The sequence below is a fragment of the Heptranchias perlo genome, chromosome 14 (genome assembly GCF_035084215.1).
Source record: "Heptranchias perlo isolate sHepPer1 chromosome 14, sHepPer1.hap1, whole genome shotgun sequence".
Classification (NCBI taxonomy): domain Eukaryota; kingdom Metazoa; phylum Chordata; class Chondrichthyes; order Hexanchiformes; family Hexanchidae; genus Heptranchias; species Heptranchias perlo.
This window is the reverse complement of record NC_090338.1, coordinates 32,248,471-32,261,961: the sequence shown is the minus strand read 5'-3', so window position 1 is coordinate 32,261,961 and position 13,491 is coordinate 32,248,471. Positions and strand designations below refer to the sequence as shown.

General features: G+C 41.4%; 1 protein-coding gene across 1 annotated transcript in view; it reads right to left on the bottom strand.

Annotated features, from left to right (window-relative positions):
• The window catches only part of slc25a48 (solute carrier family 25 member 48), a 40,262-nt gene extending 28,247 nt beyond the window's left edge, over positions 1-12,015 (bottom strand). Inside the window, 4 exon segments of the mRNA XM_067996220.1 lie at positions 10,656-10,908; positions 11,006-11,077; positions 11,265-11,308; positions 11,662-12,015. Of these exon segments, the coding sequence (XP_067852321.1) occupies positions 10,656-10,908; positions 11,006-11,077; positions 11,265-11,308; positions 11,662-11,710 (418 nt within the window). The 5' untranslated portion in view covers positions 11,711-12,015.
• Positions 12,016-13,491: the final 1,476 nt, after the last annotated feature.

The following is a 13,491-nucleotide window of genomic DNA, read 5'->3' as shown; positions in this document are numbered from 1 at the left end:
TGTAACAAGAGTGAAACTATCAATAAGATAACAAAGTAGGGGAGTTGTACTGGACTATGGAAAAATAACTCGTTAAAACTAAAGTTATTGATAAGGGATAAGTCAATTAAATTCTCCTTATATGGAGATATATTTTAACTTTTATATAATTATGTTTGCAGAATTGTATGGATTGTCATGTGAAGGGAGTAAGAGAAATGTATAAAAATTGGCTGTTTGTAATGAGTATTTGGATTTGTAAAGGCCTAAGATACTGAGCTCAAAATTTTAACATGTTTGAATCCCCAACCAATCATCATTAGGTCTGGTTCTAAGTATTACCTTTTAAGTACATGTTTAAGTACTATTACATGTGCTGTATACTTAATAAATCTGTGATACCTGATATTCAATGTATAAGAACCGTTTTGATTTGAGGAGTAAATTATAAAAAGGAACACCTATCCTCTAACAGCTATATATGAAAATTGATCAAATGTCTCGGCAGACCTGTGGTGCCTCACCCAAGCAACCATTCTACATGTGGACCCAGAAAGTGTGAACTGACCATTCAACTCAGGGAGCAGCTGAGCTTGAACCTTGTTGTCACCCAAACTTCACAGACATAGATTTTTCAGCAGAGGTCACTAGACAACACTTAGGAGTGGGAATGCTTGCTGATATTTTTCCTCTACACCAAAAAGGTGCTGAAACCAACTGCAGTTCTCCCTCAGATTGAGATCAGCTAAATATCCATTTGTCCACTGAACCATCCAGGAAGGCTCTTTACATTTCTATTATTCTAATACTTTGGCATAATTAATTTTTATGTGGCAGTTGAATAAATTAAGAAAAATATTGGATTACATCTGTTATGCTATAATTTTTCTCATTCTGCGTAGCTACTTAACCTCCAAACACAAAAATTTCTTCAACTCACAACTTTTTTTCCCTTAACGTGAAATGCCTGGACTCATTAACTTTCTTTTTGTATTTGTGCGTTAGCTTTTAGTCTCTTTTGTTGCTGCTTTTCTCAGAAGAACTGAAGTGTGAGTCAAGAACAATAGTTTTGTATGAGCCATGAGATCACGTGACACACAGCCACTGTGAAAATGTAAAACTCTTAGTGGGATGGTATCCCATGATTTCCCCTTGATTTGGATAGCAGGTGATTCATTTGCACTATAGTATTTAACATAAAAGGTGGCCATTCAGCCATCGTGTCTGTGTTGGCTGTTTGCTAGAGCAATCCACATCTAATCCAACTTCCCCCTATTGTATTCAAAAGAATGGGGTAGACCACAATAAAGATAAATGAACAAACATTGTATCGATCATTAATGCAGGTTGCAAAAAGCTCAAATCAGTCTCCAAGGAAGGATTTATGGAGATTCCAACAGTTGCTTCTCCGCATCTGAAATAAAATCCAGTCATTGATTATAAAAAGAGAAAATGCTGGAAATACTCAGCAAGTCAGGCAGAATCTGTGGAGAAAGAAACAGAGTTAACATTTCAGGTCGATAAACGTCATCGACCAGAAAAGTAGTTTCGAGGGCGAGTTCATGGAATGCATTTGAGACTGTTTTCTAGAACAATATGTCGAGGAACCAACTAGGGAACAGGCTATTTTAGATTTAGTATTGTGTAATGAGACAGGGTTAATTAGTAATCTTATAGTTAAGGATCCTCTGGGGAGAGTGATCATAATATGATAGAATTTCATATTGAGTTTGAAAGTGATGCAGTTAAGTCCAAAACAAGGGACTTCAATTTAAACAAAGCCAATTACGTAGGTGTGAGGGGCAAGTTGGCTAAGGTAGGTTGGGAAATTAGATTAAAAGACATGATGGTAGATAAGCAATTTTGAACATTTAAGGAAATATTTCATAATTCTCAATGAATATACATTCCCTTGAGGAACAAAAACTCCGTGGGAAAAGTGATCCAACCGTGGCTAACTAGAGAAGTTAAGTATTAGATTAAGTATTAGATTAAAAGAAGATGCTTACAATGTTGCCAAAAGAGTAGTAAACCTGAGGATTGGGAGGGTTTTAGAAATCAGCAAAGGATGACCAAGAAATTGATAAAGAGGGAGAAAATTGAATATGAGAGTAAACTAACAAGAAATACAAAAACAGATTGTAAGATCTTCTACAAGTATGTAAAAAGGAAGAGATTATAATAGGGAGAAATTATAATAGGGAATAAGGAAATGGCAGAGACATTGAACAAATATTTTGTATCTTTCTTCACAATAGAAGACACAAAAAACATACCGGAAATAGTAGGGAATCAAGGGTCTAATGAGAGTGAGGAACTTAAAGTAATTAAGATGAGTAAAGAAAAAGTACTGGAGAAATCAATGGGACTAAAAGCCAACAAATCCCCTGGACCTGATGGCCTACATCCTAGGATTTTAAAAGAGGTGGTTGCAGAGATAGTGGGTACATTGGTTTTGACCTTCCAGGATTCCCTAGATTCTAGAACGGTCCCAGTGGATTGAAAGGTAGCAAATGTAACCCCACTATTCAAGAAAGGAGGGAAGGAGAAAACAGGGAACTACAGACCAGTTAGTTTGACATCAGCAGTAAGGAAAATGCTAGAATCTATTATTAAGGGCTTGGTAACAGGGTACTTAGAAAATCATAATATGATTAGACAGAGTCAACATAGTTTTATGAAAGGGAAATCGTCTTTGACAAATTATTAAGAGTTTTTTAAGGGTGTAACTAGCAGGGTAGATAAGGGGGAACCACTGGATGTTGTCTATTTAGATTTTCTAAAGGTATTCAATAAGGTGCCATGCAAGAGGTTGTTACCACAAGATTAGGGCTCATGGGTTTGGGGGTAATATATTAGCATGGATTGAGGATTGGTTAACGGACAGAAAACAAAGAGTAGGAATAAACAGATCTTTTTTGGGTTGGCAGGTTGTATCTAGTGGGGTGCCGCAAGGATCAGTGCTCGGGCCTCAGCTGTTTACAATCTATAATCAATGACTTAGATAAGGGGATCGAGTGTAATGTATTCAAGTTTGCTGACTATACAAAGCTAGGTGGGAAATTAAGCTGCGAGGATGATGCAAAGAGGCTGCAAAGAGATATAGACAGGTTAAGTGAGTGGGTGAGAAGGTGGCAGATGGAGTATAATGTGGGGAAATGTGAAATTATCTACTTTGGTAGGAAGAATAGAAAAGCAGAATATGTTTTAAAAGTTGAGAGACTAGGAAATGTTGATATTCAGAGGGATTTGGGTGTCCTTGTACACAAATCACAGAAAATTAACATGAAACCAATTAGAAAGGCAAATTGTATGTTAGCCTTTATTGCAAGGGGGCTGCAGTACAAGAGTAAGAAGGTCTCGCTACAATTATATAGGGCTCTGGTGAGACTACACTTGTAGTACTGTGTACAGTTTTGGCATCCTTACCTAAGGAAGGATATACTTGCTTTAGAGGGGATGCAACAAAGGTTCACTAGATTGAATCCTGGGATGAGAGTGTTGTCCTGTGAGGAGAGATTGAGTAAAATGGGCCTATATGCTCTGGAGTTTAGAAGAATGAGAGGTGATCTCATTGAAATGTATAAAATTCTTAGAGGGCTTGACAGGGTAAATGCTGAGAGGCTGCTTCCCCTGGCTGGAGAGTCTAGAATTAGGGGTCATAGTCTCAAGATAAAGGGGTTGGCTATTTAGGTCCGAGTTGAGGAAAAAATGTCTTCACTCAGAGGGTTGTGAAGCTTTGGAATTCTCTACCCCAGAGGTCTGTGAATACTCAGTCATTGAGTGTATTCAAGGCTGAGATAGGTAGATTTGTGGACACTAAGGGAATCAAGGGCTATGGGGATAAGCCAGGAAAGTGGAGTTGAAGTAGAAGTTCAGCCATGATCTTACTAAATGGCAGAGCAGACTCGAGGGGCCGAATGGCCTACTCCTGATCCTATTTCTTATGTTCTAACTGTTTCTTTCTCCACAGATGCTGCCTGACTTCCTGAGTATTTCCAGCATTTTCTGATTTTATTTCAGATTTCCAGTATCTGCAGTATTTTGCTTTTGATCCAGTCATTGTTTAACCAGTTTACAATACTCTTCACTACTTCTCTGTTAATTCAACCTTCCTTTTACTCTGATTTATTTGTCAAATGTCTAATGAAAATCAAGATATGTATTTTCTGGATTCACCCTCTCTCCAAAACCCAATCACAGGTTCAATTCCTCAAATTAAAAATCAGGTAAATTTGAAGGAAACTAGGGTAGATTTTCCAGCCTGTTAGGTCTTATTCTTGGGTATGAACTGAATGCAACTGCTTGGCAAAATGATTGGAGATTCATTACCCTGGATTGCCATTTATCCAATTTTGTAATATGACTTTGTACTGGAGCCAGAAACACATGCCAACTTGCAGCTAATTTTATTAAAAATAGGCTCTAATGTGTAATTTATTTATTCACACAATTTCCTGGTGGTTTGGACTTTTACATGTATGGCCAATAAGGGATTTTGTTGTAATTTATGTTATAATTTCATTATAACATCAGATTCAGTCCTTAAGAGTATAATTCCCAGGGCCATGCCACATTTTGTTTTAATATTAAAATCAAGAGTCATGAAACTAGGGCACTTTTATTTTGAAATGTTAATTAGCTGCCCAAAGAGCGACGTGCCAGCCACAAAACCATTTACTTACGTTTCTACAGCTTTGAAGCAATGGAAAGACCAGAGGGGTGCAGTGCATGTTGTCTACATAGATTTTAGTAAGGCATTTGACAAGGTCCCACATGGCAGACTGGTCAGAAAGGTAAAAGTCCATGGGATACAGGGAAATGTGGCAAATTGGATCCAAAATTGGCTCAGTAACAGGAAACAAAAGGTAAAAGTCGATGGATGTCTTTGCGAATGGAAATCTGTTTCCAGTGGTGTGCCACAGGGCTCAGTAATGGGTCCCTTGCTGTTTGTGGTATATATTAATGCTTTGGACTTGAATGTAGGGGACATGATTGGCAAATTTGCAGGTGACATAAAAATTGGCCATGTAGTTGATAGTGAAGAGGATAGCTGTAGACTCCAAGAAGATATCAATGGGTTGGCGGAGTGGGCGGAAAAGTGGCAAATGGAGTTCAACCTGGAGAAGTGTGAGGTAATGCACTTAGGGAGGGCAAACAGTAAAAGGGAATACGCAGTAAACGGGAATATATTGAGAGGGGTAGAGGAAGTGAGAGACCTTGGAGTGCATGTGCACAGGTCCCTGAAGATGGCAGTACAGGTAGATAAGGTTGTGAAGAAGGCATACAGAATTCTCTCCGTTATTAGCCGAGATATAAAATACAAAAGCAGGGATATAATGATGGAACTGTATAAAATGCTGGTAATGCCACAGCTGGAGTATTGTGCGCAGTTCTGGTCACCACATTACAGGAAGGACGTAATTGCACTGGAGAGAGTGCAGAGAAGATTTACAAGAATGTTGGCAGGGCTTGGAAATTGCAGCTACGAGGAGAGATTGGAAAGGCTGGGGTTGTTTTCCTCGGAGCAGAGGAGGCTGAGGGGTGACTTGATTGAGGTGTTCAAAATTATAAGGGGCCTAGATAGAGTAGACAGGAAGTACCTGTTTCCCCTAGCAGAGAGTTTAAGAACTAGAGCCCATAGATTTAAGGTCCCACATAAGAGACTGTTAGCTAAGATAGAAGCCCATGGAATCGAGGGAAAAGTACGGACTTGGTTAGGAAGTTGGCTGAGCGAAAGGCGACAGAGAGTAGGGATAATGGGTAGGTACTCACGTTGGCAGGGTGTGACTAATGGAGTCCCGCAGGGATCTGTCTTGGGGCCTCAATTATTCACAATATTTATCAACGACTTAGATGAAGGCATAGAAAGTCTCATATCTAAGTTTGCCGATGACACAAAGATTGGTGGCATTGTAAGCAGTGTAGATGAAAACATAAAATTACAAAGCGATATTGATAGATTTGGTGAATGGGCAAAACTGTGGCAAATGGAATTCAATGTAGACAAATGTGAGGTCATCCACTTTGGATCAAAAAAGGATAGAACAGGGTACTTTCTAAATGGTAAAAAGTTAAAAACAGTGGATGTCCAAAAGGACCTAGGGGTTCAGGTACATAGATCATTGAAGTGTCATGAACAGTTGCAGAAAATAATCAATAAGGCTAATGGAATGCTGGCCTTTATATCTAGAGGACTAGAGTACAAGGGGGCACAAGTTATGCTGCAGCTATATAAAACCCTGGTTAGACCGTACCTGGAGTACTGTGAGCATTTCTGGGCACCGCACCTTCGGAAGGACATACTGACCTTGGAGGGAGTGCAGCGTAGGTTTACTAGAATGATACCCGGACTTCAAGGGTTAAGTTACGAAGCGAGATTACACAAATTGGGGTTGTATTCTCTGGAGTTTCGAAGGTTAAGGGGTGATCTGATCGAAGTTTATAAGATATTAAGGGGAACGGATAGGGTGGATAGAGAGAAACTATTTCCGCTGGTTGGGGATTCTAGGAGTAGGGGGCACAGTCTAAAAATTAGAGCCAGACCTTTCAGGACCGAGATTAGAAAACATTTCTACACACAAAGGGTTGTAGAAGTTTGGAACTCTCTTCCGCAAACGGCAATTGATACTACCTCAATTGCTAAATTTAAATCTGAGATAGATAGCTTTTTGGCAATCAAAGGTATTAAGGGATATGGGCCAAAGGCGGGTATATGGAGTTAGATCACAGATCAGCCATGATCTTATCAAATGGCGGAGCAGGCACGAGGGGCTGAATGGCCTACTCCTGTTCCTATGTTCCTATGTACCTCATCCTCACCAATCTACCTGTCACAGATGCATCTGTCCATGACAGTATTGGTAGGAGTGACTACCATACAGTCCTTGTGGAGACGAAGTCCCGTCTTCACACTAAGACCACCATCCGTCGTGTTGTGTGCCACTACCACTGTGCTAAATGGGATAGATTCACAACACATCTAGCAGCTCAAAACTGTGCATCCATGAGGCGCTGTGGGCCATGAGCAGCAGCAGAATTCTATTCTACCACAATCTGTAACCTCATGCCCGGCATATCCCTCACTCTACCATTACCATCAACCCTGGTTCAATGAGGAATGTAGAAGAGCATGCCATGAGCGACGGGTGTACCTAAAAATGAAGTGCCAACCTGGTGAAGCTATATCACAGGACTACATGCATGCTAAACAGCAGAAGCAGCATGCTATAGATAGAGCTAAGCAATCCCACAACCCAGCAGATGAAAGCTCTGCAGTCCTGTCACTTCCAGTCGTGAATAGTGGCGGACAATTAAACAACGAACGGGAGGAGGAGGCTCCGTGAACATTCCCATCTTCAATGATGGCAGCTCCCAGCACGTGAGTGCAATAGACAAGGCTGAAGCGTTTGCAATCATCTTCAGCCAGAAGTGCCAAGTGGATGATCCATCTCAGCCTCCTCCCGAGATCCCCACCATTACTGAAGCCAGTCTTCAGCCAATTCGATTCATTCCACGTGATATCAGGAAACGGCTGAGTGCACTGGATACAGCAAAGGCTATTGGCCCCGACACATCCCGGCTGTAGTGCTGAAGACTTGTGCTCCAGAACTAGCTGCGCCTCTAGCCAAGCTGATCCAGTACAGCTAAAACACTGGCATCTACCCGACAAAGTGAAAAACAGCCCAGGTATGTCCTACCCACAAAAAGCAGGATAAATCAAATCAGGCCAATTACTGCCCCATCAGTCTACTCTCAATCATCAGCAAAGTGATGGAAGGTGTCGTCGACAGTGCTGTCAAGCAGCACTTACTCACCAATAACTTGCTCACCGATGCTCAGTTTGGGTTCCACCGGGACCATTTGGCTCCAGACCTCATTACAGCCTTGAACCAAACATGGACAAAAGAGCTGAATTCCAGAGGTGAGGTAAGAGTGACTGCCCTTGACATCAAAGCAGCATTTGACCGAGTGTGGCACCAAGAAGCCCTCGTAAAATTGAAGTCAATGGGAATCAGGGGGAAAACTCTCCATTGGCTGGAGTCATACCTAGCACAATGGAAGATGGTAGTGGTTGTTGGAGGCCAATCATCTCAGCTCCAGGACATGGCTGCAGGAGTTCCTCAGGGCAGCATCCTAGGCCCAACCATCTTCAACTGTTTTATCAATGACCTTCCCTTCATCATAAGGTCAGAAGTGGGGATGATGCTGATCATTTCACAGTGTTTAGTTCCATTTGCAACCCCTTAGATAATGAAGCAGTCCGTGCCTGCATGCAGCAAGACCTGGACAGCATCCAGGCTTGGCTGATAAGTGGCAAGTAACATTCACGCCACACAAGTTCCAGACAATGAACATCTCCAACAAGAGAGAGTCTAACCACACCAGAAACTTAACTGGACCAGCCACATAATTACTGTGGCTACAAGAGCAGGTCAGAGGCTGGGTATTCTGCGGCGAGTGACTCATCTCCTGACTCCCAAAGCCTTTCCACATCCACGAGGCACAAGTCAGGAGTGTGATGGAATACTCTCCACTTGCCTGGATGAATGAAGCTCCAACAACACTCATCTAGGGCAAAGCAACCCACTTGATTGGCATCCCATCCACCACCTTAAACATTCACTCCCTCCACCACCGGCGCACCATGGCTGCAGTGTGTACCATCTACAAGACGCGCTGCAGCAACTTGCCAAGGCTTCTTCAACAGCACCTCCCAAACCTGCGACCTCTACATCTAGAAGGACAAGAGCAGCAGGCGCACGGGAACACCACCACCTGCACGTTCTCCTCCAAGTCACACGCCATCCTGACTTGGAAATATATTACCGTTCCTTCATTGTCACTGGGTCAAAATCCTGGAACTCCCTACCTAACAGCACTGTGGAGTACCTTCACTACATGGACTGCAGTGGTTCAAGAAGGCGGCTCACCACCATCTTCTCAAGGGCAATTAGTGATGGGCAATAAATGCGGTCTTGCTAGCTACACCCACATCCCATGAATGAATAAAAAAAGTAACAGGAAGTGTTGAATATTTTCTGAAGAAAATTTTAGGGGGTTCCAGACAATTTGGTGATGGTGAGCACATAGAGATTAGTGGGATGATGTCCGAGCGAGGAAGAGAGAGTAAGGACAGTTACAATGAAAAGGGTAAGGGAAATGATAGGGAAGAAAGGTAGAAATAATATGTATTGGAGAGGAGAGTTTTAGGAGGTTGAATGGTGTGTGGATTGTTTAAAAAAGCACAAAAGTAGGAGTAGGATTAAAAACAGGAGAACAGTCCCAATCGAAAAAAATCAGAGTGGGATTGGGACTGAGAAAAAGAGACACCAGCAGTGGGAGCAGAAAAATTGCCATGGTGGGAGCAAGACCAAAGGAAACAGAAATACTGGGAGCAGGAGTTAAAAACAAAGGAAAAAATACGTAAAAAGAGGAATATTAGGGAGTTAAAAAAGTTTTAAAAAGAGCACTACTGGGCATGGTACTAACAAAAATGGACAAACAGTATAAAAACAAACACTGAGAATGGGAGTAAAACAAAGAGCACAGCTGTAGTTAAAAATAAAGACTGGAAGAAGAAATGAAAAAGAAACAGAAGAGCTATATTTAAAAACAGTAACATTGGGAATAATATTAAAACAAGGATAGAAATAACAGAAGATGGGCTAAAAAAAACTATAGAAGAATAATAGAGGAGCAGGATTTTAAAAACAGAAACAGCACACGGAAGATTACAAAACTCTTAACCCCTCTCACCATCCACACGAACACATGTACACCCCAAAATAACGCAGAAATATCACCATCCACACAAGCATATCTGCAGTGGGATGACATCAGTCGCCAGGTGAATGAATACAGCTAGCAATAAGCAGGGCAGGATGCCAATAACTGGATGAGGAGTCTGGAAACTCCTGTGAGTTGCCGAAGAAATGGCCCGCCGAAAACTAGCAATATGAAAATTATCTCTTAAATTATGTGTAAAGAAAAGTGAATTTATACTTAGAGGAACGCACAAGCAGGCAAAAAAGAGGCGATGATAATGGGGAGGAGTAGTGGAATGCCCAAGGTCAGAGAAACCATTCAATTGTTCATTATTAAACCAAATTATTTAAATAAATTAAAAGTTAAAACACATATATTTATTTTTAAAAACAAAATTTAGAAGTTAAATTGCTTATCTGAAGTCCAATACTTACCTTCCAGAATGTCACTAAAAAACAAGATGGAGCCAGAGGTGAGTGAAATTTTTCAAATTTCCCTCACAGCCATAGGATTGCACAATATGTGTGACAAGCAGTTTACATACACAAATCCCATTATAAATGTGGACACAGGAAATAATGGGACAAAAAAGTGTGACAGAAACATGATAGCAGGAATTAAAATAGTTCAGCCAGAAACTGTGTGCAGATGTAAGATTTTTTAATATATTATAGATACAGATAGATATCAAATCAAAGTATCATATCAAAAATAAGAATGTCTTCAAAATGGACTACTACTGAGTACCCTGATCAAATTACACTCAGTACTGATAACATACAGATAGCTTTGGCAATTACAAATAAAGCACTACATTTACCATCGAAGTTGATAGGGCCCCAAGACGTCTCCCACACTGCGCCTCTCAAACTATGGGGGAAGGGGCAAATCGTGAAATTGAACCTTACCTGACCTCACAGCCTGAGTCTGCATCTGCAGCCTGATCTTGACCAAATCCACCGGGGCACCAATTCCAACTGTGACCAGACCCACCACAGCGCTAGCAGCCGCCGCATCAGATAGAACAGGAGCATGGCCGTCATCACCATAGCGATACTGACAAATGAACCTCTGAGCATTACCGTACACACCAAGCGCCACCGAGTTATACACTGCGACACTGGCTAGGGGGAAGGATAAACCTTTGAAGAAACCAGCAACCTAGAAATGGATTAAATAATAATCAGCGATATCAGCGCATTCACTTTATTCCCAGTATTAAACAAACACAAATGAACAGGACAGCAAGCAGACTTACGTGTTCGTTTTTAAAAATTGTTAGCACACATTGGACTGTGTTGTTGTACCCATGGCCGGCTTGCAAGCGAGTCTGAAACATAATTAACTGCAAAGTGAGTAAGGGAAGACTCAATAGTATTTTTTTCAAGTAAAATGATCTTTTAGCGACTTACAATGCTACATTAAAAATAATCTTGGTGAGATACGAAGTTAGCGGGTTTTCACAGTGCAAGAAAATGTTCCAATGTAACTTCACCGAAATGGAAGTGGAAATTTACCTTAACGGTGTCGAGGGGATGGCCCACGATCACACTTGCCGCTCCTACCATGAAAATAAACATCGATTGAGTTACAACAAAAATGAGACATTCTTCCCAGATTTTCCCTCCGGTACAATGGAGACAACACTTCAAATGTACTTCAATGGCTCTGATGCGCTTTGAGACGTCCTGGGGTCGTAAATAGCGCTATATAAACACCAATTGGTTTTTAAAATTTGAATTAAATTCTGAAGTTTTTTTTATATAGATTATATATAAGGAACGTGAAACGTAAAACCAGACAAACGAACGTGGACATTGAAGTGACCGCAGACTGTTTCAAAATAAGTTAACTTTAACAAAGGTTAATCAAAACTAATTCCGATTAGTAAAAAAATGTTAAAGGTGCTGGTACCTCCTACCCATCCGGCGAGGAAATCGTCCAGCTGAACACTAGTACCCATTTAAACCCTCCCGGCACCAACTTGGCCCTGGACTCTTGACAAGATAAGGAAACTGGACGAGAGCAAATGACTGGCTGGCGACACTTTGCACTATCTCCGTGACTGAAGCCAGTCTTACTTTTAAGGAACATTAGGAGAGCAGGGACGGGGCGATCTGCACAGATCTGGCTCCGCCTCCACGGACTTCGAACAGCATCTTGCAATCTGTGGCAGCCTTTGGCGACCAGGATCGTACTTGTATCGGGGGGACCTTCCTTCGGGCGGTTCAGTTTCGATGGCTGTGAATGACCAATGTGGGCAGGCGAAAGGCGTTGGAAAAGGGGGCAGCGGGATGGACACCAATAGGAGCCACTGCGAGAACAAGAACCGCCCAATGCCGCCGCAGCTTCAGATATTTTAAAAATGCAAAACGCATGCTGTTCATGTGGAATGTTTCCATGGTTGTTCATTTCAGTTTTGCAAGAGGCAAAAGTCTTTTATTGCCCTCCCCCCAAAAAAAACATTCAAAGTAGTTACAGCAATTATGTGAAGAGTAACGAGGGAGGAATTGTTGGATGTTTTGGTAGGTTGAGTTTGTCGTGAGCAGACTGGCCTCTGATAGCCAGCGACCTTCTATTTCTGCAAAGCTTCTGAATTATACGGGCCCGATTCTATTCGTGGACGTAATCATCCGCCCCCCTACACTTTCACAGAGAAAGTTTTTGTGTTTCGTCGGTGGGATTTAGGAATGCCTAAAGGCGAAGCAAGCATTGAAGCTGCAATATTGACTTTTATAGAGAGCCCATAACTTGGCAAGGGTTTGGTATATTCTTAATAGGTCATCCAGGAAGCTCAAACTTTAAACTTTATTTTTAAAAAGCATAGAGCCATACTTCCAAGTATCCAATGGGTTGTTGTCATTCCAGTTAGATATTAAAGGATCAAAAGTGTCCATATTCAACTACTGTTAGTGTGATTAAATAATAAGATTGTTGCATTATTGGTATTCTGCCACTAGTTGTCATTAGTATATTTCCTAAATGCAATATTTGATCATATTTATAAAGCATTAATGAATCCCCATGGCACTGTCCATGGTAAGTCAGAGAATAAGGTCTCTCAGCTGTCTCTGTTGCCTTTGTATTGGTTTCTTTATCGCTCTTTCTCTCTTTTGCTTCTCTCTCTTTCCGACTCTTACTGCTTTTTTCTCAACAACAACTTGCAACTATATAGCTCCTTTAACATAGAAAGAAATGTCCCAACGTGCTTCATAGAGAGGTAATGAAAAAATGGATTCCGAGCCAAAGAAAAGAGCTGTTAGAAGATTTGATCAAAACTTGGTCAAACAAGATTGCTTTTAAGAAGAGTCTTAATGGAGGGGATGGAAGTGGAGAGGTGGAGGAGTTTAGGGAGGGAATTCAAGATCATGGGGCCTAGCCACCTATAGTGGGGCAATGGGATGGGGGATGCACAAAACATTGGAGTCAGAGAAACAGACAGTTTGTGGGCGGGGAGGACTAGTGCTGGAGGAGGTTACAGAGCTAGGGAGGTTGAGGCCATGAAGGGATTTAAACATGAGGGTGAGAATTTTGAACTTGAGACATTGAGGCACTGAGAGCTAATGTAAGTCAATGAGCGAGTGGGACTAGGTTCCGGATAGAATATGGACAGCTGAGTTTTGGATGAGCTGGAGCTCATGGAAAGTTAAGGATGAGAAGCCACCTAGAAAAACATTAGACATCCACTAAGTCTGGAGGCGACAAAGGCCTGAATGAGGATTTCAGCGGCAGATAGGCTGAGTT